The following is a 25,217-nucleotide window of genomic DNA, read 5'->3' as shown; positions in this document are numbered from 1 at the left end:
GACTCGCTCCTGCGTTCCCACGCCAAATTAAAGACCACGAGGACCAATCTTTATTTTCAAACAAATATTTACAAATTTACTTATATCTATTTTTAACTATCTCTATTTATTACGGACATTTATATTTACTATGTTTACACTCTATTTTATGTTACAACTATTTTTAACATACAGTCTATTTACGGACATTTATAACTATTTTTTCTCTATTTTAACTATTTTCTAACACAATCTATGTCCGTCGCGAACAATATCTATTCTAATCTTATATTTATTCATGCCCGTCGCGAACATCCTCCCGCCGTGCAGCGTCGTTCACGTCGCTGCATCCTCCCTGGTGAGCGGCGGTCATCGTGGGCAGCACGATAATCTTCTTCGCCGGGCGTCGCAGGATACCGCCGGCGGTGCGCACGTCGACCACTCGAGTGATGCCGTCGGCCCCCGGGTAAACCTCCTGGATGATCCCACGTGGCCAGGTGTTCCGTGGGAGCGTTCCGTCTGCTATTATCACGACGTCGCCTATCTTCAGGGCGGGCCCGCGGCTGTGGGGCTCCCGCCGGTTCTGCAGGTCGGGCAGGTACTCCCGGAGCCAGCGACTCCAGAACACATCTGCCAGACGTTGTGCTGCGCGCCAGTGTGCGCGCCCTATGAGGTCGGCGTCGTCAAATTTGCCCGGCACGGGGACTCGCGCCGGGCCTCCCAGCAGGAAGTGGTTCGGCGTCAGAGGGTCGGGATCGTCGGCGCTCACCGATACGTGAGTGAGAGGTCGGCTGTTCACGGTGAATTCTGCTTCAGCTAGCAGAGTGTGAAATATTTCGGGCGTCGGGTGCCTCGGCTGTTCCGTGGCCGAGAGCGCGGCCTTTACCGCCCGCACCATTCTCTCCCAGGCGCCGCCCATGAAAGGCGCACCCGGTGGGATGAAGCGCCATTGTATAATTCTTAAGCTCGCTTCATGCTCAGTCGCCTTGTCCATAGCTTGGCGCAGCTCCTTGTCGGCACCTCGTAAGTTGGTGCCGTTGTCGCTCCATATTTCCGTCGGAGCTCCCCGGCGCGCGATCATGCGCCGGAGTGCCATCACCGCTGAGTCCGTGCTGAGGCTCGCTGCCGGTTCTAAATGTACCGCACGCGTAGTGAGGCATGTGAAGATGGCCACGTAGTGCTTCTGTGTGCTTCTGCCGGTGGTGACTTGATAGGGTCCGAAGTAATCGAGGCCCACGTATGTGAATGGTCGCCGATGGTGTGCCAGTCTGCTCTTTTTTTTTTTTTTTTTATTGCTTAGATTGGTGGACGAGCTCACAGCCCACCTGGTGTTAAGTGGTTACTGGAGCCCATAGACATCTACAACGTAAATGCGCCACCCACCTTGAGATATAAGTTCTAAGGTCTCAGTATAGTTACAACTGCTACCCCACCCTTCAAACCGAAACGCATTACTGCTTCACGGCAGAAATAGGCAGGGCGGTGGTACCTACCCGTGCGGACTCACAATAGGTCCTACCACCAGTGATTACGCAAATTATAATTTTGCGGGTTTGATTTTTATTACACGATGTTATTCCTTCACCGTGGAAGTCAATCGTGAACATTTGTTAAGTACGTATTTCATTCGAAAAATTGGTACCCGCCTGCGAGATTCGAACACCGGTGCATCGCAACAACGAATGCACCGGACGTCTTATCCTTTAGGCCACGACGACTTAAACGACGACTCGGTGGGTGGTCGCCTGTGGCTGGACGCGGTGGAGTGTCCTTGCGAATACGACACGGAAGACAATTGTGGATCACGCTCCGTGTCACTGGGCGTAGGCGTAAGACCCAGTACGACTGTCGGCACTCGGCGATCGTAGCTTCGGTTCCGGCGTGGTGCATCTTTCTATGGATGAAGTCTATCATCAGTCTCGTTTCGCGTCGGGATCCGTCTAGCACGAGAGGCGAGGTGATGACGTCAGCTCCCTCAATGTTGCCGATGCGTCCGTTTATTTTCAGTATCCCGTCCGCGTAAGTTACGGACAAGTTTCGCAGTCGGCTTGCTGGGGATATTTGTTTCCCTCGCTGGAGCGTCAAAATTTCTTCCTCGAAGGCCGCCCGCTGGCTCTGTCGCCAAATGAGCGTCTCGGCGCGTCGAAGCGTGTCGGCGTCTAAAGTTTTCCATTGAATGATTACTTGCTCTGGCGTCCGCGGTGTGTTCAGCGGGGTCTTCGAAGTCGTCTTCTTTCTATTCTTCTCCCACGTCGGATCCGAACGCGGGTTCCGTCTGGTCCTCTTGTAATGAGTGCGCTCGCGACTTCTGCGGCATAGGTCGACGAATTGCAGTATTCGCCCCGTTGCACGCAGGTACTTCTCCCACTTGGAGAAGCGTCTTGGGTCCGGGATCGCTTCGCCGAGGCTCTCTCTGCTCGCGGCGAGCGTTGCGCACTTCTCTTCACCCGTCTCTTCTGCCCTTTTTGCAGTTCGTTGTACGGGCCAATCATCCGGATGCCGTCTCAGGTATTCCGGGCCTATGAACCAGCGGTGGTTTCTTTCAAAGCCGACGGGTAGTTCTCTAGTGGCGTCGTCGGCGACATTTTCCTTTGTGGGGACCCAGCGCCATTCCTCCACAGTGCTGTTCTCTTCTATCGCTGCAATGCGGTGAGCGACGAACGGTCGATACGACCTCGACCCCGTTCGTAGCCAGGTCAATACGGTGGCGCTGTCTGTCCAGAACACTCTCGCGTCTGGTTTTCTGTCGTGTTCCTCTGTGACAGCCGCGGCCATGCGGCTGCCCATCACGGCAGCTTGTAGCTCGAGGCGCGGTATCGAGGTGAGTTTCAAGGGCGCGACTCGGGCTTTGGCGAGTACGAGGGAGGTCCTGATCTCCCCGTCGGGCATTTCGGCGCGCCAGTATAACGCGGCGGCGTAGGCGGACTCACTGGCGTCTACGTATGTGTGGAGCTGGAGGTTGGCGGCGTCTGAGTAGCCGGGATAGCAGCGCGGCACTGAGACGCCGCGCAGGCGTCTTAAGTGGTCGATCCACTCTCTCCACATCGCGCAGAGGTCTTCATCGAGGGGGGAGTCCCACGCCGTCCCTCGGCGCCACGTCTCTTGCAGGATCTTCTTCGCTCCGACAGTGACTGGTGATGCGATGCCTTGGGGGTCGTAGACGGACATCATTATTCGCAGAGCCTGTCTCTTCGTAGGCGCGCTGCTCTCCAAGACTTCCTTTGGGATTCGTGCCATGTCCAGATTGAAGGCGAGGACGTCTTCAGGAGGTCTCCACACCAGGCCAAGTACTCGTTCTATTTCCGTTCCATCGGACAGCGTCACACTTGTAGGTGGGGCCTCGTCGGTCATGTGGCACCGTACCTCCTCGTTGTTCGAGGTCCATTTGCGTAACTCGAAATGGCCTTGCCGGTGTACTGCCCTCACCTCATTTGCGATCCTGATCGCGTCTTCGCTTGTCCGGTAACTTCCCAGGTAATCGTCCATATAGTGGTTGCGTACGATTGCGTCGGCGGCGTCCGGGTACTGCAGTCGGTACTTCTCCGCGTTGGCGTTCTTCACGTAGATGGCGGTCGCGGGTGAGCTTGTCGCGCCAAAGATTATAGATTTCATCCGGTACTCTGTAGGCTCCTGTGAAGGGTCCTCCCTCCACAAGTACCGGAGCGCGTCGCGGTCCTCGCTTCGGACGCCTATTTGCATGAACATCTCCGTGATGTCCGCTGAGACGGCGACGGCGTGCTGCCTGAAGCGCATCATCACTCCAGGCAGAGACTGCAGCAGGTCCGGGCCGGTGAGCAGGAAGTCGTTGAGGCTCTTCCCCCTGGTCTTCGCAGCGGCATCGTGCACGATGCGAATCTTGTCCGGCTTCATCGGATGTGTTACGCCGAAGTGCGGCAGGTACCAGGTTCGGTCCTTCGTCCCCGTTGACGGAGCTACTTCGGCGTATCCTTTCGCTACCAGTGCGTCCATTTGTTGCTTGTAGCGCTCTTTCAAATTTGGATCCTTCTCCAGTTTCTTCTCTACGGACGTCAGGCGATTCAGCGCGGCTTCGAAATTGTTGGGCATCTTCAGGCCCTCCTCACGCCACAGCAGTGCGGTCTCGTAGCGGCCGTCGGGTTGCTGTTGAGTGGTCTCTCGCAGGATCTTCAGCGCGCGCTCGTCTGGGTCATTCTTCGGCGTCTTGGCGGCGACGGTGAGTCCCTCGATCGCGAAGTAGTGCCTGAGGGCTTCGTCCATGTTCGCGTCGGCCGTCGTCGCGTGTGCCACGAAGTTGACGCGCTGTCTCTTGCCTCCCGGGTGTGCTCCGTGCACGACCCACCCGAGCGGAGTACGAGACGCCACTGGCTGATCGCGTCGTCCCGTCCGCATCTCCTCCGTCACCAGCAGGTGCCAGTTGTCTTGGCCGATCAGTATCTTCGGCGAGGCGTAGCTCGTTTTGAAGTGATGGCGGAGGTCGGTGAGGTGATGGCACGACGCGAGGACTTCGATGTTCAGTCGCTGTGGTGTTAATTTTAAGCCGTTGACTGTCCGTAGATTCAGTTCTTGCGGTTCCCCCGTGCGTCCGCATAACTTCAGCGGGACGCGTCGTGAGCGTGTTGCGTCTATCTTGTTGTCTCCGATGGCAGTGATGAAGAGGGGTTCAATCGGTCCTTTGGCGCCGACTCGTCTCGCGAAGTCTTCGTCAATCAGCGAGATCGTTGACCCGTCGTCCAGCAGGGCCCATGTATCTGCCTCTCCCGCCGGTCCGATGACGGTGATCGGCGCCATCTTCAGGTAGGCTGTCGCACTGCTTGCGGCCCACGTCGAGGTGACCGCCTCTTCTTTTTCTTTCGGCTTCTGCCATGCTGGCTTCTTATGCAACAGCTCGTGGTGCGTGCGTTCACAGCTGTCGACGCCGCACTTCTTCTTTTTACATACGTGTCCCCGGGACCGGAACCGTAGGCACCGGAAACACAAATTCTCGCGCTTCGCCGTATCCCAGCGCTCGCTGACGGCTGCTCTCTTGAATTCGGGACAATCTTGTGGGATGTGCCCCGGCTTCTGACATGCTGCGCATTTCCTCTCTTCCTTCGCTTGCGTGGTGTGCGTCCTCTGAGGCGTATTCACCATCTTCCGCCGACCGCTGGTGTTCTCCACTCTCGTCTCTGGCTCCGGCTGTGCGTATGGACTGCACAGGTCCGCCTCGCGTTGCAGGAAGCGCGACAGCTTGACGAGGTCCGGTTCTCCCGCCGGTTGAGTCGCTGAGAATTCGAACCAGCGGTGGCGTAGAGTGGACGGCAGCTTCTCTGATGTGATGTTGGTGAGCTCCGGGTTGTACATATAATGTACGCGGTCGAGGGCCCTCAGAGCGGCGACGACGTTGTTCACCTTATTCGCGAATACGCAGATGTCCCTCGGTGTGTCCGTGCAGCGTGGCAGCGCGCGCAGTCGTTCCAGCTCCGTTGCGGCGATTGCTTCTGGACGTCCGAAGCGCGATTCTAGAGTCCGCATGATCTCGGCGGGCTCGGTGTAATGCAGCAACAAGTTTTCGACCGCTTCTCTTGCTCTTCCTCTTAACGTACGCCGAAGTCTCGCAGTGTTCTCTGCGGCGCTGAAGCTGTCCGCTGATTCGGCGTAGGCGACCTTGAAGGAGAGCCATTCTTGGTGCGATCCACTGTACACTGGAAGCTCCCCGTAGTACCGATGCGATGGTCCGGGCCTGGCTTGGCGGGCGGCCGTCGCGATGGCAGCTGCTAGTTCGGCAATGTCGCTCTTCGGTGCGACAGGTGCGGCAATCGGTGCCGCGGCAGGGGCCGGTAGCTTCAGCTGTTCTATTGGTGCGGGAAGTTCCAGTTGCGGTTGCTCGATGGTGGCTGGTGATCCATGTGTTGGCTGCATTACTCTTTCTTCGACTCCGTGTAGCGCGATCGATCGTTGTTGACTGAGCCATGTATCGATGCGCTGTGATTGCTCGTTCTCGTCCTCCGTGAGTGTTGTGCGCGCATCTTCCTCCTCTTCAACGAGCGCTTCGGCTTCTAATGTTGAGATGCGGGCGGCGGCGAGCTCTGCTTGGAGTCGGGCTTGTTCTTCCTTGGCGCGGAGATGCTCTTCTTTGAGGCGCGCCATAAGCAACAGCCGTTGTGACTGTTGACTCGACTTTCTTGAAGATCCTCGTACTGGTGGCGCCATCCCGTCGCGGAGTGTGGAGCCTTCTTCTGTCGTCGAGATTTTGGCAGCGGCGTCCGTGATGTGGGACCCGTGTACTATTGAATCGGCCGTGAGCGCTGACTGCTTCTTGTTCTGGCTCGCGGATACGACGCTCTCCGTTGCTGCGTCGCCTGAAGTTGTTGCCGGTGTCGCGGTGCTGGGAGGTCTGACCACTCGACGACAGACCCCGCTGTTCGGTCCCGTTGGCGACGCCGGCGAGTATTGCGTAGGCAATATATGGCGGGAGGGGGGCATCGCTTGTGAGCCCCGCGGCACTCCCGGACACTTTTCCACTTGGGAGGAGGGTGCCGCCATCGGTGGCGGTCCCTGCGTCGCTCCCGAACGCGGCGCGGTTGACTGGGAGGAGGTTGCCGCCAACGGTGGCGGTCCCTGCGTCACTCCCGAACGCGGCGCGGCCGTCACAGCTCGTTGCTGTGCGTCTTGCGATGTTGAGCCCGAGACAGCTTCGTTGCCGGGCCGGTCAAGGCGCGACGACCTCATCTTCTCGGACCGTGTGAGCACCATTTCTTCTATCTTCAAATTTCGATTTTCTTCGGTCTTCCCCAAATGAATCCGGCTCGAAGGACCAATATTCCGGACGGCCACCGCTCAGGTTTCGGCCACCACGTGTGATTTTTAGACTTCTTACTCGTTGAAACGTGGTGGCTCGAGTATTGCCGCAGTGGCTGTCGCGGAACGGGTGCTGGGATTGGTTCGAGGAAAATAACGAAGGCTTCAAGTATGGCGTTCACACGGTCCTCGTGGCTTGACCGGCGCAGGGCGTAGGAGCGAGTCTTTTCTTGTTCGGTTGGCTCTCTCCTCTTCTTCCGGAGAGGTCTTGACTCGTCGGCTCGCTGTCTCGAACTGAATTTGCAGCGAGGTAGGCCCTCTATTTATGGTCGCCCACACGCACTCGGCCAGCGCTATTATGAGTCCGAGCACGGTGGGCGTCTATTGTTCTCTCGGCCGCCTCGCTCGCCTATTGTTTGCCTAGTCGCTCTATTAGTCGCCCGTATTGTGACTCGCTCCTGCGTTCCCACGCCAAATTAAAGACCACGAGGACCAATCTTTATTTTCAAACAAATATTTACAAATTTACTTATATCTATTTTTAACTATCTCTATTTATTACGGACATTTATATTTACTATGTTTACACTCTATTTTATGTTACAACTATTTTTAACATACAGTCTATTTACGGACATTTATAACTATTTTTTCTCTATTTTAACTATTTTCTAACACAATCTATGTCCGTCGCGAACAATATCTATTCTAATCTTATATTTATTCATGCCCGTCGCGAACAAGTTATTAGGACCTACACGACAAGACAAAGTGGTGTTAACTTCTATTTAGATAAATGGTTGATTACACAGTGTGGAGAATAAATTATGAAACACTTACCCTGGTTGAATAAAAATACACCAAGGAACAGATAAATTGACTATGGTAAATACTTAATAAAACTTGCACTGCAGCTCGAGAGATGTTGATTGAAAAAGGCTTCGGACAAAGTGACTTGTCCTTTTATATTAATTGTCTTACAGTTCTCGAAAGTTCCACCTATAGTGCTGTGACAATCTCACCCTCGAACCACAGACAAGATAGTACAGTCACGCCATGCAGTGTCGGATAAGTGCACTAAGCAGCGTTTCATAATTATTTATTTCCCCACACTGCGCCACGTATACGCTAGAGGGCGTTAATTTCAAAACTTAACTTAAAAAAAAACAATTTCAATTTTTCTAGCGTTACACGTTGTTGTCTCTCGAGCTCAGAAGCGAGCGAGTCGCCATGTCGGACGGAGCGCTCCTGCGTAATATACGCTCTGAGTTCGTTTCTGGTTTTATTGACTTACGAAGACCGCCCGCTTACCATGTCGCTACCCGAAAGTGGAAATACTCCAACATCAGAAGTGGGATCACCACGTGACGAACAACGGCCTAATGGCGTGTAGACCTAAGTCTAAACACCAGCGCTTGGGCTTGGTTGTTGATGCCGTGTAGGCCAGACCTTGAACACCAGCGTGTAGGCTTGGTTGTTGCAATATGAGTAATGGCGTGTAGGCCTAAGTCCGAACACCAGCGATTGAGGCTTAGTAATTCTATTTCTAATTTCTATTCCCCTTCCTCCTTTGGATGTCGTATGTTACGGACGTGTCACAATTTTATTTAAATGTTAATTTAAATTCTTACTCCGTAAAATAAAGTGCATAAAATCATAAAGTACCAGGCGACCAAAACTACAAGGAAGTGGTGTCAACAAATAATATGAGTGAGTGAGAACACAAATTCAGACAAATATACGTTTCCTTGCATCGACCCGGGTGCACTGCTCACAGCCCCGCCCACCTGCTTCTGCGACACACGGGCTTACCGGACGTACAGTGTCCAATTACATTGTACCACCTAACATGGCAGCGCAAAAAAATCTGTCACCGACTTCTATAAGCTTACACACTACCACGTCTGAACCCTTTCTCCATATACAGTCAAAAGAACAAGACCTAGGGACAGAAAAATTTGTTAACTTCAGTCGGCGCACACGACGTGGACTCGATGATGATCATTTCGAGGATCACGTGACCGAATATCCTAAATTTCTAACTGAACTGACAAAATTATTCTCCGCTTTTGAATGTAAACAAGACCGGAAATTCGATTCCTTAAAAATTAAAATGGATGATATATTAGAACAAAACAACCAGATTCAACAGTCTATTGCATTTTTCTCCAACAAGTACGACGAACTATTAGTCCGTATGTCAGCGGCGGAAAGCGAAAACAACGAACTCAAAAAACAGATTGGCACACTGCATACGAAGATTGATTTGCTAGAAAGGAATTCCCGATCTGCTATGATTGAGATAAACAATCTACCAATCTCGAAACCTGAAGATAAGAACACCTTAAGCGAAAAATTATCTAAAATTGGCACAACTATTAATTATGATATTCCAACTACCCACATTAAAAATATATACAGAGTTAAACCAAAACATCAATCTTCATCTACTGGTACCGTCATCGTTGAGTTTGATACAGCTACTACTAAAGATAATATCCTGAAAGCTTCAAGATTATATAATAAGCAGAATGGAAAGTCTAAGCTCTCGACCGCTTCTATCCAGCTGCCTGGCCCACCAACACCTATCTATATAACTGAATTTCTGACCTCTCAAGCCAAGCATCTATATTTCCTGGGGCGCAAACTTCAGAAAGAGGGAAAATGTGACAGCTGCTGGCCAAGCCACGGGAAGATTTTAATCAAGAAAACTGCTAGTTCTGTTCCGTATTGTGTAAACTCCGAAAAAGATATTCAAAATCTAATGTCTACTGCTAAATGACTAAACAGTTACGTTCAACCACTGGTTTGTCTACTTTTCCATTATTTATGTTCAAACAATTTTGTAACTTTCTTTTTTATATATAAGATATATCAGATACCCACAGACTATTACACACACATACACACACCTACACTTAATTTCACACACAAAATGATTACACATACGTCTGCATCTACAATAACATGCTATTACTTAAAACATTTATACAGCACATGCTCCCCATTCATAATATTAACATTAACATTTAAAATTAACTATCTGTACACCTATTTTTATCTGTCATATAGTTTAAGCGACTCATATATTATTACTTTATATATACCCTGGGAAAAACAAACATTATCACAATTTAACAAAGCAACAAATTATATTTTCCTCCTAATTAAACTTATAAACTTAATCTTATACTCATACAATATACAAAATTCGATACCCTTAACCATTTACACATTGATTTAGATCGAGTATCGGTGGCCGACGTAGTGACTTGTTCGATAGAAGACTGTCACCATGTTGCCAGTCTACACCAGGGTGCTCTAAAGCTCCTTAACCAAAACATTAGAAGTATAAATAGAAATTTTGATGGATTAACTACCCTTCTTGAACGTAGTGGAACGACATGGGACTTGATTATACTCACTGAATGTTGGCTACTTCACTCTCCCCCTATACCAGTTATGCAAGGTTATAATTTGGCTGCTACTAGCCGTCACCGCACTCAAAATGAGGGAGTTATAGTCTATAGCCGCACCCAGCTTCAAATATATTTTAAAGAGCCGGAAATTCATGACGCTAACTGCCTCGCACTAACGATAAACAAGGATACCGTAGTTATTGCTATATACCGCCCACCGGCTCAACAAAATTTTACATTGTTTCTAGAATCCCTTAATGAACTTTTAAAGTCTTATTCTTCTTATAAAAATATTGTCTTGGCTGGCGATATAAACATTGATATTTCCGAGAAAAATATCGATTCGCGTTCTCACGACTATCTCACGTTGCTAACTTATCACGGAATGTTACCTGCACATGAACTCCCGACCAGATTAAATCGATCATGCCTTGACCATATTATTTTAAAATCAAAAAATCATGCTTGTTGTTTGGTTGCTGATACTTCGCTGACCGACCACGACACGACACTTCTATTTCTTCATACCTCAAGCCAGTATAATAATTTAACTCAAAATAATAAAACAAGAAAATTTATTGACTATGACAAAATTAATGAAAAATTACTTCAAATTGATTTTTCCCTTTTATACAACTGCACTGACGCTAACGTAGCTACTAATTATTTTATTAACACTCTTAATACCATCATTCTTGAAAACACGAGTCTAAAAGTTGTACCACATCGCAAAAGGCTCAGAAAATTGTGGATGACTCCGGGGCTTCTGAGATGCCTCCGAAACCGGGACAACTTACACAAAAAAGTGAAAAAATATCCTAACAATGAAGTTCTTCAATTAACTTTTAAAAGATATAGGAACTACTGTACATCTCTTTTAAAAAGCGCTAAGAGCAATTATGATAGGGCCCAAATAAAAAATGCTCAAAACAATAATAAGAAGCTTTGGGAAACGATTAAAACTATAACACATACCAAAAAACAAAATACCCATGCGAACGACCTTCTCACACACGCAGGACCCGCAAACTCTATTAATACGGTCAACCATTACTTTGCCAATGTCGGTAGTTCACTAGCTCTAAATATTCATGCAAAAAAAACACACTCAAAAGTACCTATATTGTTTTCTCATTTAAGAACTTTTGCTATGCTGGAAACTGACCAATCCGAGATAGAAACCCTAATAAATAGTCTCAGAACAGACTGTGCCACTGGATCGGTATCTCTGGGATAATTCTAAAAAAATTTAAACACATCCTTCTAGCTCCAGTTACGTTTTTATGTAATCTGGCTATTTCTACTGGAGTCTTTCCCGACGTCTTTAAGCTTGCAGTAGTTCATCCGATCTATAAGGGTACGGGGGACCGACGTCTGCCGAACAATTACAGACCTATTTCTATTCTGCCAACCCTCTCAAAAATTCTGGAAAAAATTATGAACCATAGACTCATAAAATTCTTAGACAAATACAACCTTCTCTCCCCCTCTCAATATGGTTTCCGCTCTGGTATATCGACTAGCGATGCAGTTTTAAACTTAACTAATGAAATTGTCACAAAACTAGATAAAAAGAACAAAGTAATTGGACTTAGCTAAAGCCTTCGACACGATTTCTATCCCAACTCTCATAACTAAGCTTGAAGCCGTTGGGTTGAGAGGCAATCAGCTTTCTCTTTTCAGGAGCTACCTTACGGGCAGACGTCAATGTGTCAAAATCAGTGACCTTATCAGTGACGAACTCCCTATAGCATATGGAGTGCCACAGGGCAGTATTCTCGGCCCTACCCTATTTTTAATATATATAAATGACCTATGTCAACTAAATATCACAAACGGGTCTATTTACACCTATGCTGACGATACTGCTCTCGTATTTCATGGCAGTTCTTGGGAGGCAGCTTTTAGTTTTGCTCAATGTGGCCTGAACACCGTAACTGACTGGCTGTCTAAAAATCTACTGACACTGAACGTGGATAAAACTAAGTACGTCACTTTTTCCCTGTCTACGCGTGGTAAAATATCATCTTCGCCTTTTTCACTTATAGCCCACTCCTGTAACGCTCTTGGACAAACTGCCTGCGGTTGCCCCTCCCTTGCCAGGACAAATTGCATTAGGTATCTGGGTATACAGATCGATGACCTATTATCCTTTCATTCCCATATTGACGTTCTGTCGTCCAGATTACGCAAACTCACTTACATTTTTAAAAATCTGCGTCATGTTACCGACAGGAACGTACTTACACTCGTTTATTTAGCGCTCTGTCAATCAGTCACTCAGTACTGCATAGTGGCATGGGGCGGGTCTTCCAAAACACACTTTTTAAAACTTGAACGTGCCCAGAGATGTATTTTAAAAGTTGGATGGCGGCTCCCTTATAGGTTTCCTACAAATGATCTTTACAAAACCTGTAAAGTCCTTTCTGTCCGTAAATTATTTATTCTTAATCTTATTATGACTACACACTCGAAAACTCCATACGATCCGACATTGCTCGTAAGTCAGCGGCGCAGGTATGGTGTGCGTCCCACAACACTTGTTTCTACATCGTTAGCTCAACGCTTTTATGGCTTCCTAAGTAGCTTCATATACAATAAAATCAATAAGCTCATAAATATATACCCCATGACACAGACCCAATGCAAACATGCACTAACAAATTGGCTTCACGACCTAGACTACGAGCAAACAGAGAACTTACTCCAGACTGTGAAGTAATCTGCTTTTTGTTTTCGAGCCCAATTAAGCAAATAATTATTTATATTATTATATTTATATTATTTATACCTATGTAATAGTAATAATAAACACGCATAGATGCAGATACTCACACATACACAATACAACATGCATGCGCGCACACGCTCATATATACACACACTCACACTCACTCACACACACACACACACACACACACACTCACACACCCAAATACACACACATTCACACACGCACACACACGTAAAATGACCTTCTTAAAATATAACACCTAATGATCTCTCAACACTAGTCCGCATCATCTGTTCACGACTTAACCTAACCTAATCTATCTTAAGAAGGAGGGAGCCTGGAGATCAGTAATACAGGTCTTTGAACCTAGTACAGACTTCAGCTCTTTCAAAGGCTTACAAAATAAATTATAAGGTTAATTTATTTCCATTTGAATTTGTATGTACCTTGTACCTTTAAGAGAGAAATAAATAAATTATTATTATTATTATTATTATTATAAGGCGTTAAGCCTGAGCACCAGCGTCGAGGCATGGTAGCTCTTCTGACATCTTAGGGCGTTGGAGCCTGGAATCTAACTGCCAGCGTCGAGGCTTGGTAGCTCTAGATTATTAAGGCTTCCAGGCCTGAAATCTGAACACCAGCGTCGAGGCTTGGTTGTTCTGGTATTCTAGGGTTTCGAGACCTGAAATTTGAGTGCCAGCGTCGAGGCTCGGTAGCTCTTCTGACATCTTAGGGCCTTGGAGCCTGGAATCTAACTGCCAGCGTCGAGGCTTGGTAGCTCTAGATTATTAAGGCTTCCAGGCCTGAAATCTGAACACCAGCGTCGAGGCTTGGTTGTTCTGGTATTCTAGGGTTTCGAGACCTGAAATTTGAGTGCCAGCGTCGAGGCTTGGTAGCTCTTCTGACATCTTAGGGCCTTGGAGCCTGGAATCTAACTGCCAGCGTCGAGGCTTGGTAGCTCTAGATTATTAAGGCTTCCAGGCCTGAAATCTGAACACCAGCGTCGAGGCTTGGTTGTTCTGGTATTCTAGGGTTGTGAGACCTGAAATTTGAGTGCCAGCGTCGAGGCTTGGTAGCTCTTCTGACATCTTAGGGCCTTGGAGCCTGGAATCTAACTGCCAGCGTCGAGGCTTGGTAGCTCTAGATTATTAAGGCTTCCAGGCCTGAAATCTGAACACCAGCGTCGAGGCTTGGTTGTTCTGGTATTCTAGGGTTGTGAGACCTGAAATTTGAGTGCCAGCGTCGAGGCTTGGTATCTCAAATAAAGGAGTCGAGACCTGGACACTAAAAGTCGAACTCGATAGTAATTTAGTGTAATAGTTAAGTGAGATGATTTATGTGACTTCACATAAATATACTTATATTATTTTGACGCAGGGACACGTCATAAGCAGAATGGCCGTGTCGGCGCGTGTTTTTATAAACCATTAGTTCACGACTAATAAAGATGGGACGACAAACAACACGTGCAAGCATTCATCGAAAACAACACGTGCAAGATAATATACGCTCTGAGCTCGTTTCTGGTTTTATTGACTTACGAAGGCCGCCCGCTTACCATGTCGCTACCCGAAAGTGGAAATACTCCAACATGTAGACTACGATTAATTATAATTTTCTTGGCTTCATCTTTTTGAATCAATAATTCGTTCAATAATAATGTATAAAGCAAAATGAATACGTAACGCTTTCATGTAAATTAATCACGGGAATTCATTTTGTAAAATCTATAACTGAAAATAATATTATTTTTTATGTAATGAGATAATTAATTTATGTTCGGAAACAAACCTGCATATGCAAAGTCCATTACGGAAGGTAAACAAAATACAATTTCTAAAAAGATATTAAAACTTACCTTTTTACTTATTTTTAATCATATTTAAATATAAGGATTCTAATGTAAAGCGAACAAACCTTGATGGCTATCAACAGCCTTACCATAAGCCATGTATTTCCCCTTGTTATAATACTATAAAATAAAATAAAAAAGTTTTTTTATTTAATAAACACTGTTTTTTAACGCTAGAGATTCCGATCGAGATCTATGAAATAAAAATCTAGAAATTTTAATTTAATTTTGATTAGATGATAATTTGGATACTTATGCAAACATGGCGCTGTATTAAAATGTAAAAACTTGGAAGATATGATATTCGAGTGCACTTCTTTTAGTGTTTGTGTCAGGAATCAAGAAATGGCCCACCAGACTTTTGTGAAAAAAAAAACTGAAACAAAACTGTTCGTTAGTCTCGCTAAAACTCGAGAACGGCTGGACCGATTTGGCTAATTTTAGTCTTAAATTATTTGTGGAAGTCCAGAGAAGGTCTAAAAGGTAAAAAAATAAAAAAAATGTTTTTCCTTTGATGTGTCCCCCGTCGGACGGATTTTTTTTGTTTGTTTTATGTTTATTTTATACAAAAGCTTAGGTCTTTTATTTATCGATTGAAGCACTACGAAGTCTGTCGGGTCAGCTAGTAAATAAATAAATAACAATTTTTCCTCAAAGAAGTCAGCGTGGAAATATGAGCCTGAATGTATGTGGAAAAAAACAGCAAAACAAGCAACAATGTTAAATAGTTTATTGTATAACAAACAACTTGTTTATCGGATCATTAGTAACTATTTATAAATATAATCGTTAATTGATTGTAATGAAATAAGTATTGGGGATATCAAAATATCTAACTTCAACCCAAATATGAATAACTTGAGGTAGCGTGACCATCATTTAGTTTTTCTATTGTTGTAATGTCAAATGGATCGTGGTGGATATTGTACGGAAAGCTTCATAAAATACAATTCGTCGATTGTTTGTTCAACAAATTCTTAAATTGTAAATAAAGTGTCGTCCGCGTAGCAAACTACACTCAGACCCGGGAGAGGAGCCCTAAGGGCGCCCCGCAGGACCCAGTCATAGCTGATGTTCCACAAGAGAGGGCCAAGGACCGACCCCTGTGGAACACCGCGTTCGACGGGGAAGCGGAGCACCGTCCCATCGTGCCCGGTGCACACAACCGATCTATCCTCGAGGTAGGACCCGACTAGCCGACGGAGATACGCAGGGACGCCGTGATACGCAGGGACGCCGTGATCGCCCCCGCGATCACCGACCAGGGCAGGGTGTTGAACGCGTTGGCGATGTCCAGGGACACCGCCAGTGCAACCCCGCCCCGGCCGACAGCCTCATCAGAGAGGGCGCGCACGCGCATCACCGCGTCGATGGTCGAGCGGCCCTCCCTGAATCCGAACTGCTCCGCTGACAGATCGGGACCCACCCCCGTCAGGTGCTGGACGATGCGGGCGGCCACCACCCGCTCGAGCAGTTTTCCCGCCTCGTCCAGCAACACGATGGGACGATACCCCGCAGGTGAGTCCGCAGGGCGTCCCTCCTTCCTTAGTAGAACAAGTCTGCCCGTCTTCCACTGCTTCGGAAACCGTCCCGACTCAAGGCAGGCTTCAAAGAGCCGCAAGAGCCGGTCCCCAAGGGCACCGAAGGCCAAATCCCAGACCCGGCCGTGAACACCGTCAGGGTCAGGGGCCGCGTCCTTCTTCCGCATCCTTGACACGGCCGCACGAATCTCCTCCTCCGATATGCTCGGAGGGACCACCTCAGCAGGGGCATCACCATTCACGCTATCGCTATCAAAAGTAACCTACCGTTAGCGAAGTACACCAGCCATTGTATCTATTAGGCAATAACAAATAATATATTAATTAGAACGTGGTAGAATTCTATAAAACGAAGTCTTTAGGCAATAACAATAAATATATTAGAAGGTGGAAGAATTATATAAATCGAAACCTTTTTATAAATCAAAATCACAATTCCAGCTGAAAGCTGAGATGCAGTCTCCTTAAACGAGTTAGCCAGAATATAACGATGTCGATAAATAAAATAGCGAAAAAAAGTCATTTATTTAGTTCGGAAGTTCGCATAAAGCTGTTACGATGACAAGTAATAACCGACAGGAGATTGCATTGGAGGGCACGGGACGTCTTGACGAGCTTTTATGAGTAGAGGAGGGTACCGCTTATAAAACATTGCTTGCACCTTTCCAATTTTATTTCAAACAGGTAATAATGATCGGTTTGTTTTATTTAAAAAGTATTCACATCTTTTTTTTTTTTTTTCTAGGTGGGTGGACGAGCTCTAGGCCCACCTGATGTTGAGCGGTTACCAGAGCCCATAGACATCTACAACGTAAATGCCGCCACCTATCTGGATATACAAGTTCTAAGATCTCAATATAGTTACAACGGCTGCCCCAGCCTTCAAACCGAAACGCATTACTGCTTCACGGCAGAAATAGGCAAGGTGGTGGTACCTACCTGCGCGAACTCACAAGAGGTCCTACCACCGGTAAACGTGTTACACGTGTGATAACAAATGTTGAACCTCGTATACCCAAATCGAAAATGCTCGAACAAAATTTCCACAAGTGCCATGCAATATATTGAACGAATAGGAAATCAAATTTTAGATGAAATTTTACACTGTTGATTATTTGAAAGGAAATTTACGTAAACATAGTTTGTGCGTTAAGTAATTGAGTGCAGGAGTTCGGCGGTGCTCCGCTTGCATCCGGCTTCGGTCCGAATTCAATTAACGTTGCCCCCCCCTGCTGTTTCACTCTATTAAAATATCAATGGTGTACATCGTACCTGATAGTTTAATTTTATTTCGTACCAAAGCTTTTGTAGTAAACAGTTTTGTATATAAGTACGTAACAAAAGTTATTTCGCATGCTAGTAAAATACTTACCCCCGTATCTTAGGTTTTTTTTAAATATCATTTTTATCTAAAACTTTTAAGTCAACCGATTTATGTATATTAGTTATTTTTTTAATGAGAGTAGACATAAAACCTATCGCATGGCCAGATAAAAAAAAAAAAACAAAAAGAAAAGGGACAAAAATAAAAAATAAGACTATCGCCGACCGCATCACACGCATTGTACACGTACACGCCGCTTGTTTTTCATCTCAATATTTTTATGGACTTTTACTACTGTTCTATTAAATTACGAACTCTTACTGTCGATCATACTCATCGCTGCGCGAGTGGTATACCAGTTTTGTAAACAAACAATTTAGAAGAGTGCCGTCAACTCGTCACGCCGGACGCCGCCATTACGCATCGTCCATCACTCACGTTCCCAGTATTCTGCAGCCTGTAAGAAGCCAACGACGAGTTGGCAGGTACGTCTACTTCTCATTACCTAGTCTCGGCCTGCCCCTCTTTTTTGTTCACTCTTTAGTAATACTCGCCCCCGCAGAAACTTACAAAATATAGAACCAGCCCACCGCCATGGTGAAAATTTATTAAGAGTTTTTTCCCACTATATATTATAGATAAACGAACTTGAAATTATGTTTATTTTATTTCTTCCACTACGTTCGTTATCGATTTTATTTGTTTATTTTTGTCGAAACAATGAAGGTTCATAAAGCATCTTATCATCTTATACCTTTAACAATTATGTGCAGCAAACGGAACGCCCATTTGTACATATGGTTACAAATATTTAACTTTAAACTTAGGACTACGCCGTGACTTCACCTGGCAATTTATAGTCGCCGACGTCACAAAGGCAATAATAGGTGTAGATTTCTTGTCGTTTTACAATTTAATTATTGATTGCAGGAACCACCGTCTTATGGACAATAATACAACACTCGCGGCCCCGGCTTCTCCTGCCTGCCCGTCTGATGTTGTTTGTTCGGTAAAGGTACTCATTGGTGACAGCACATACCATCACATACTAAGAGAGTATCCTGACATCACCCGTCCTTCAGGTATTCATCGCACACCAACACATAATACGTTACATTACATAAATACTACACCTGGGCCACCAGTTTCATGTACACCGCGTAGGCTGGCCCCCAACAAACTAAAAATTGCAAAAGAGGAGTTTGATGCGATGCTGCGTAATGGCACAGCCAGACCCTCAAAATCACCATGGTCATCTCCGTTGCACTTGACCCCAAGAAAGACACTGGATGGCGACCTTGTGGGGACTATCGGATGCTGAACGCCAGAACAGTGCCAGACAAATACCCAATCAGACACATTCACGATTTTTCACACAGTCTATCAGGGTGCTCTGTGTTTTCCACTGTAGGAACGATACCTACTCAGTACTCGTATTGTAAAATACAAAATCGCTTGCGCTCGGTCGCAGCGACTAGTCGAGCCACGATCTGACGGCGAACGCACGCACAATTTCAACTCGGCCACCACGTCTCAATATCACGCGATCTCATATTTAAGTTTTATTTTTGTGCACCGGAAAATTTTCATTTTTGATTTATTATAATATTTAAATAAACAATTGTGAAGTGAAAAGACTTTCATTCGAACTAGAAAGAACTTGTGAACTTCAATTGGTGAGCCCGACGTGATCTGATAGAAGATGAGTCGTGAGAAGGGACAACTTCCATCGGGAAGCAGATACACTTCTGGAGATCGTACAGAAGGAGGCATGGGTGAAACCGTAGGAATCTACAAAGTTGGAGTGAAAATACCGCCATTTTGGCCCGAGGAGCCCGGATTGTGGTTTGCCCAGGTTGAGGGTCAATTTTTAATCTCCGGCATCACATCAGATGCGACGAAATTCTACCATGTTCTCGCACAACTCGACCAGCAATATGCAGCGGAGGTAAAAGATATTATTATTTCCCCACCAGCTGAAAATAAATACATAAAATTAAAAACTGAACTGACAAAAAGATTGTCGGCGTCACAAGAAAAAAAAGTCAAACAGTTATTGATGCACGAAGAATTAGGAGATCGAAAACCCTCGCAATTCCTGCAACATTTACAAACATTAGCAGGACCTAACGTACCTGATTCGTTCCTACGCACGCTATGGTCGAGCCGTCTGCCACACAATATTCAAACCGTAATAGCGTCACAAACGGATGTACCACTCGAGACTGTTGCAGACCTAGCAGATCGCATTTATGAAATCGTTCCGATACCGGTTGCACCTGTGATAGCAGCAGCTGATGGCAGTAGTATTATAAACAACATGGCAAAACAAGTTGAAGCATTAACTAAAGAAGTGGCATCATTGAAGGCACGGCTGTCTCGCAGTCCAAGTTGGCATCGGCGTAATCAGCGAAGCCAGTCTCAAGAGAATCATCGTTCTCGCTCTCGCTCTCGCTCACGATCCAGAGATTGGAATATAAGCTACTGTTGGTACCACAACCGATTTGGTGGTAAAGCCACACGATGTACAACACCTTGCAAATTCAACGCGACTTCGGGAAACGCACCCGGCAGCCAGAGGTAGCGGCTAACGGCTGCCCATCTAAGCCAGGCCGCTTATTCATTACGGATAGAAACAGCAAGTTGTCATTTCTCGTCGATACAGGATCTGACCTTTGTGTGTATCCAAGATCTGCGCTGAGTCAACCTCGTACTAAAACCGACTACCAACTCTATGCTGCAAATGGTTCTCCGATCGCTACTTACGGTTGGATCCACTTACAACTCAACATTGGTCTACGCCGCGCCTACAGATGGCGTTTCGTGGTGGCCGATGTTTCTAAACCAATAATTGGTGCTGATTTCCTCCGTTTTTATGATTTGCTCGTAGACGTGAGGAACCACCGCCTGGTCGACGGGTTGACATCTCTCTGTGCTACAGCTACACCAGAAAAAGAGGCAAATGACATTGCATCAATTAAAGTGATATCTGGCGACTCCATATATCACCAGCTATTGCGTGAATATCCTGCAATTACACGTCCAGCTGGAACCCAACGAGAAATCAAACACGGAACAGAGCACCACATCCGCACGACACCAGGTCCTCCCGTTTCCAGTCGACCGAGAAGACTTCCACCTGACCGACTAAAGATTGCGAAGCAGGAGTTCAACGAAATGCTGGCGAACGGTACGGCGCGTAGGTCCAAGAGTTCGTGGGCATCACCGCTGCACCTCGCCCCCAAAAAAGACAACGGCTGGCGACCTTGCGGGGACTATCGGGCACTGAACGCGCGTACAATCCCGGACAAATATCCAATCCGCCACATTCAAGACTTCTCGCAGCAACTAGCAGGGACGAAAGTCTACTCAAAAATTGACTTAGTTAAAGCTTACCATCAGATACCGATTCACAAGGCCGATATCCCAAAGGCAGCAATAACTACACCGTTCGGATTATTTGAATTCCCATATATGACCTTCGGACTGCGAAACACGGCACAGACCTTTCAAAGATTCGTAGACGAAATGCTTAAGGATCTGCCATTTTGTTACGGGTTCTTAGATGATATTTTACTTGCTTCTCCAGATGAGACCTCCCACCTCCAACACCTTCGACAGCTGTTTCAGCGCTTAGCAGAATATGGCATGCTCATTAACACTAACAAGTGTGAATTTGGTAAGGCTTGTATCACCTTCCTGGGCCATGAGGTAAGCGCAGAAGGCATTAAGCCGCTACCAGAAAAAGTGCAGGCAATCATGAACTACCCAACACCGACAGCAGTAAAAGAACTTCGCCGATTTTTAGGAATGTACAATTTTTACCGTCGATTTGTACCCAATGCGGCCAAATTTCAAAGTCCATTAAACGACATACTAGCTGGACCTAAAACGAAGGGAACACAGAGCATTACAATGACTCCTGAACAACAGGAAGCTTTCAATAGCTGCAAGAAAAGTCTTTCCGAAGCAGTGATGCTCGCACATCCAGGACCTGCTGCACAGTTGGCCATATTCACAGACGCGTCCGATACGTCCATGGGAGCCGCACTTCACCAAAAGTGTAAAGACAGTTGGAAGCCACTGGGGTTTTTTTCACGACGCCTCTCTTCTGCAGAAAAGAAGTATAGCCCATATGATCGTGAGCTGCTGGCTATATACAACGCAATACGCCATTTTCGCCATATGGTAGAAGCAAGACCATTCACAGTTTTTACGGATCATAAGCCCCTGTCATTTGCTTTCTCACATAATCGTGAAAAATGCTCTCCAAGGCAATTTCGGTATCTGGACTACATATCCCAATTTACAACGGATATCCAGTATATCCAAGGAAGCCAAAACGTTGTAGCTGACGCGTTCTCCCGCATAGAGGAAATTAGTCGCATTATAGACTACATCGCACTCGCAGCATCACAAGACTCGGATCTAGAATTACAACAGCTGCTACAGAAAGGTTCAGCACTAGATCTGAAGAAAATTAAAGTATCAGACTCCGACAAGGAAATTTACTGCGATATTTCCACACCAAATCCACGACCATATATGACAGTAGCTTTCAGGAAACCTATTTTTGACGCGCTTCATAAACTGAGCCATCCAGGTGCAAAAGCCACTGCAAGAATGGTTACGAGGAGGTTTATCTGGCCTGGAGCACAGAAAGATTGCAGACAGTGGGTCAGTGAATGCACAGATTGTCAGAAAAACAAAGTCCACCGCCATACCCAATCACCCACTTCTACTTTTCCTGTTCCTTCCCAACGCTTTTCTCATGTCCATATGGACATCGTGGGACCATTACCGATTTCAGGTGGCTTTAGGTACTGCCTCACGGTCATCGACCGTTTTACTCGTTGGCCTGAGGCATACCCTCTTGAAGAAATCACGGCGGAAGCATGTGCCCGCGCCTTCGTCGCTGGCTGGGTGTTGTTACACACTACTCTACAAAGCAGCTTTGCCCTAATCAGCTCGTTTACGAGCTCATTGTGTTTTTCCATTAGAGTCATCATTTTTAGCTTTCATGTAAAATCAAATCATATTGAAAACCAGTTAGAATCTGGAAGCCGTCGCGAGCATACATAAGTTTGAGAAGTCAACAATAGTGTTGTAAAATTGTGAAGTCTAATAAAAGACAGTTTAGTCGTGAAAAGTTTTTGTGATTTTTTTTAAAAAGAAGTTTGAGAAAGGCCGTGTAACAAATTGGTGTCAGAAGTGGGATACCAGAGAAGAAATCTGAGACAGACCGTCAAAGATTCTGGTATCTCGAATCCGAGCCATCAAACTTCAAGAACGACCGACAGTAAGCCTTGCCCTAAGGACAAGCCTGCGTCTAAACACAACTCAAGAGGACGACGGTAAGCCTCCGCTGTTAAGCGTGAGCCCGCTCCAGCCGCGACGTGACGCACAGAGACGACAGACCAGCTGCTTCCAATTCTAACTCACCCACCATCAATCAGCATCCAGAACATAACTACCAGCATCCTGCTCGTGACGAGGCAATGCGGTACGGCGTGCTTCTGTGAGTGCTCTACACTTCAAATTCTCCGAAAATTTTCAAACTTCCTTAATCTTAATTTTAAGTTTCTAAATTTATATTTAATTCTAACCTGTATTTCAAGTGCTATATTTGTATTCCAATTTTATCCAGCACATCATAATTCAAACCTAAATGTCAGTCAAATCGGAATCTTCAAAGAAAGGCGAAATGACGGACAAAATTACCTTATCCTTTTTAACCAAATTCATCAAAACTTATAATGGGGACAGAGAATCACTCCCCGCGTTTTTAACTAATTGTGACAATGCAATGTCCTTAGCTAGTTCGGATCAACAGCCTGTCTTATGTAAATTTATCATCTCACAATTAGAAGGAAAAGCCCAAGTCGCATGTAGTCTAAAAACGTTTACTAAGTGGACGGAACTAAAAAACTTTTTAAGATCAACCTTTGGAGAGAAAAAACACTCCATTCATTTACTTTCTGATTTGCAACATTGTAAACAATTATTAAATGAGGATGTGACTAAATTTTCCTTAAGAATTGAACAAATATTAACACGTATTCATTCTAATATTCATTATAGTTGTAAGGACGAAAGGGAGCTTCTAGGCAGAACCGCAGCCATGGAGGATCTTGCCCTTAACACATTTTTATTGGGATTAAATCCATCACTATCTAATATAGTTCGTTGTAAAAATCCAACAACCCTCAGTGACGCCATACAATATGCCATTGATGAGGAAAAAATATTCAATTTATACAAAATTAACACAAGATCCCAAAAACAATGTTCAGTCTGTAACAAAGCGGGCCATACTTCCTCAGAATGTTTTAAAAATAAAAAACCTTTTTCAAAAAACGTTTTCCAAATTCATCATCAAAATAATTTTAATAAAAATCAAAAACCTAATTCAAATAATTCTTATATTAAAACGTGTAATTATTGTAAAAGAACCGGTCACACGATTACGGAATGTCGCAAGCGTCAATTTAACGAGAATCGCCGCGAAAACGCAAATTCCGCGCAAAACGATAACTCGTATATTAGGTCTCGTGTTGCACCTGCGCAACCGTGTGAACAAGAAAATTTAAACTAAATCGGATTTCGTTGCCGTGTCCTTCGAAATCCAATCAAAATCATAAAGACACGACTTATACTAAATTTTCTAAATTCACGACTCAACCAAAAGAATTGAGTTCTTCTAAATTCATGACTCAAGTAAAAGAATTGAGTTCTCCTAACTTCACGACTCAACCAAAAGAATTGAGTTCTTCTAAATTCACGACTCAAATAAAAGAATTGAGTTCTCCTAACTTCCCGACTCAGCCAAATAAACTGAGTTCTACCAAGTTTATACCTCGACCAAAAGAGTTGAGTTCTACTAAATTCACGACTCAGTCAAAAGAATTGACGAGTTCGACTAATGATAAAGAACTAAATGATAAAATAACAAACAAAAAATTTTACTCAAATTCAAAAACCAATCAATACAATTCTAATTTTATTAATTCTAAATTCACGACTCAATCAAGACAATCGAATGATAACAAAAATCAGGGCCTTACTCAGAGTCCGGATTCAAAAAATAATTTACCTAATTCTAACTTAGTTACAAATCCTAAATCTAAACTTATGTACGAAATTAACGATTACAGTAAAAAGGTGTCTTTACCTCATATTTACTTAAATTCTAAACATGCCTCTGAAAAACTATGTTTCCTAGTTGACACAGGATCCACCATAAGTATTATAAAAGGATCAAGTTTATTAGAAGTCCCGAATCTCTCGAACGAAATCGTGAAATTAAAAGGGATTAATAGTTCAGAAAATCCTGTTGAAACATTAGGTACTTTCGAAATGGAATTTAATTTATATAACGAAACTTTTAAATACAAATTTCACCTTACAAATGACGATATTAATTTAAATAATTACGATGGAATTATTGGTAGCGATTTTTGCAATTATTTTAAATCGAACATCAATTATTTTTCTAAATCCTTATCTGTAATGAATCATTCTATTCCTATCATTTATACTCAACCAACTTATATCATTCCGGCTCGTTCCGAAGCCGTCATTGAATGCACCGTGTCAAATCACGTGCCCG

General features: G+C 45.2%; 1 protein-coding gene across 1 annotated transcript; it reads right to left on the bottom strand.

Moving 5' to 3' along the window:
- Positions 1 to 271: 271 nt before the first annotated feature.
- Positions 272 to 4,044, bottom strand: LOC134201716 (uncharacterized). Its single transcript, XM_062676963.1, has 3 exons — positions 2,581 to 4,044; positions 614 to 1,162; positions 272 to 454 (listed from the first exon to the last, which is right to left on the bottom strand). The coding sequence occupies exons 1-3, from the start codon at positions 4,042 to 4,044 to the stop codon at positions 272 to 274; spliced, it is 2,196 nt and encodes a 731-aa protein (XP_062532947.1).
- Between the last annotated feature and the right edge of the window lie 21,173 nt (positions 4,045 to 25,217).

This window comes from Bombyx mori, chromosome W (genome assembly GCF_030269925.1).
Source record: "Bombyx mori chromosome W, ASM3026992v2".
Taxonomy (NCBI): Eukaryota; Metazoa; Arthropoda; class Insecta; order Lepidoptera; family Bombycidae; genus Bombyx; species Bombyx mori.
This window is presented reverse-complemented; position numbering and strand designations above follow the sequence as displayed.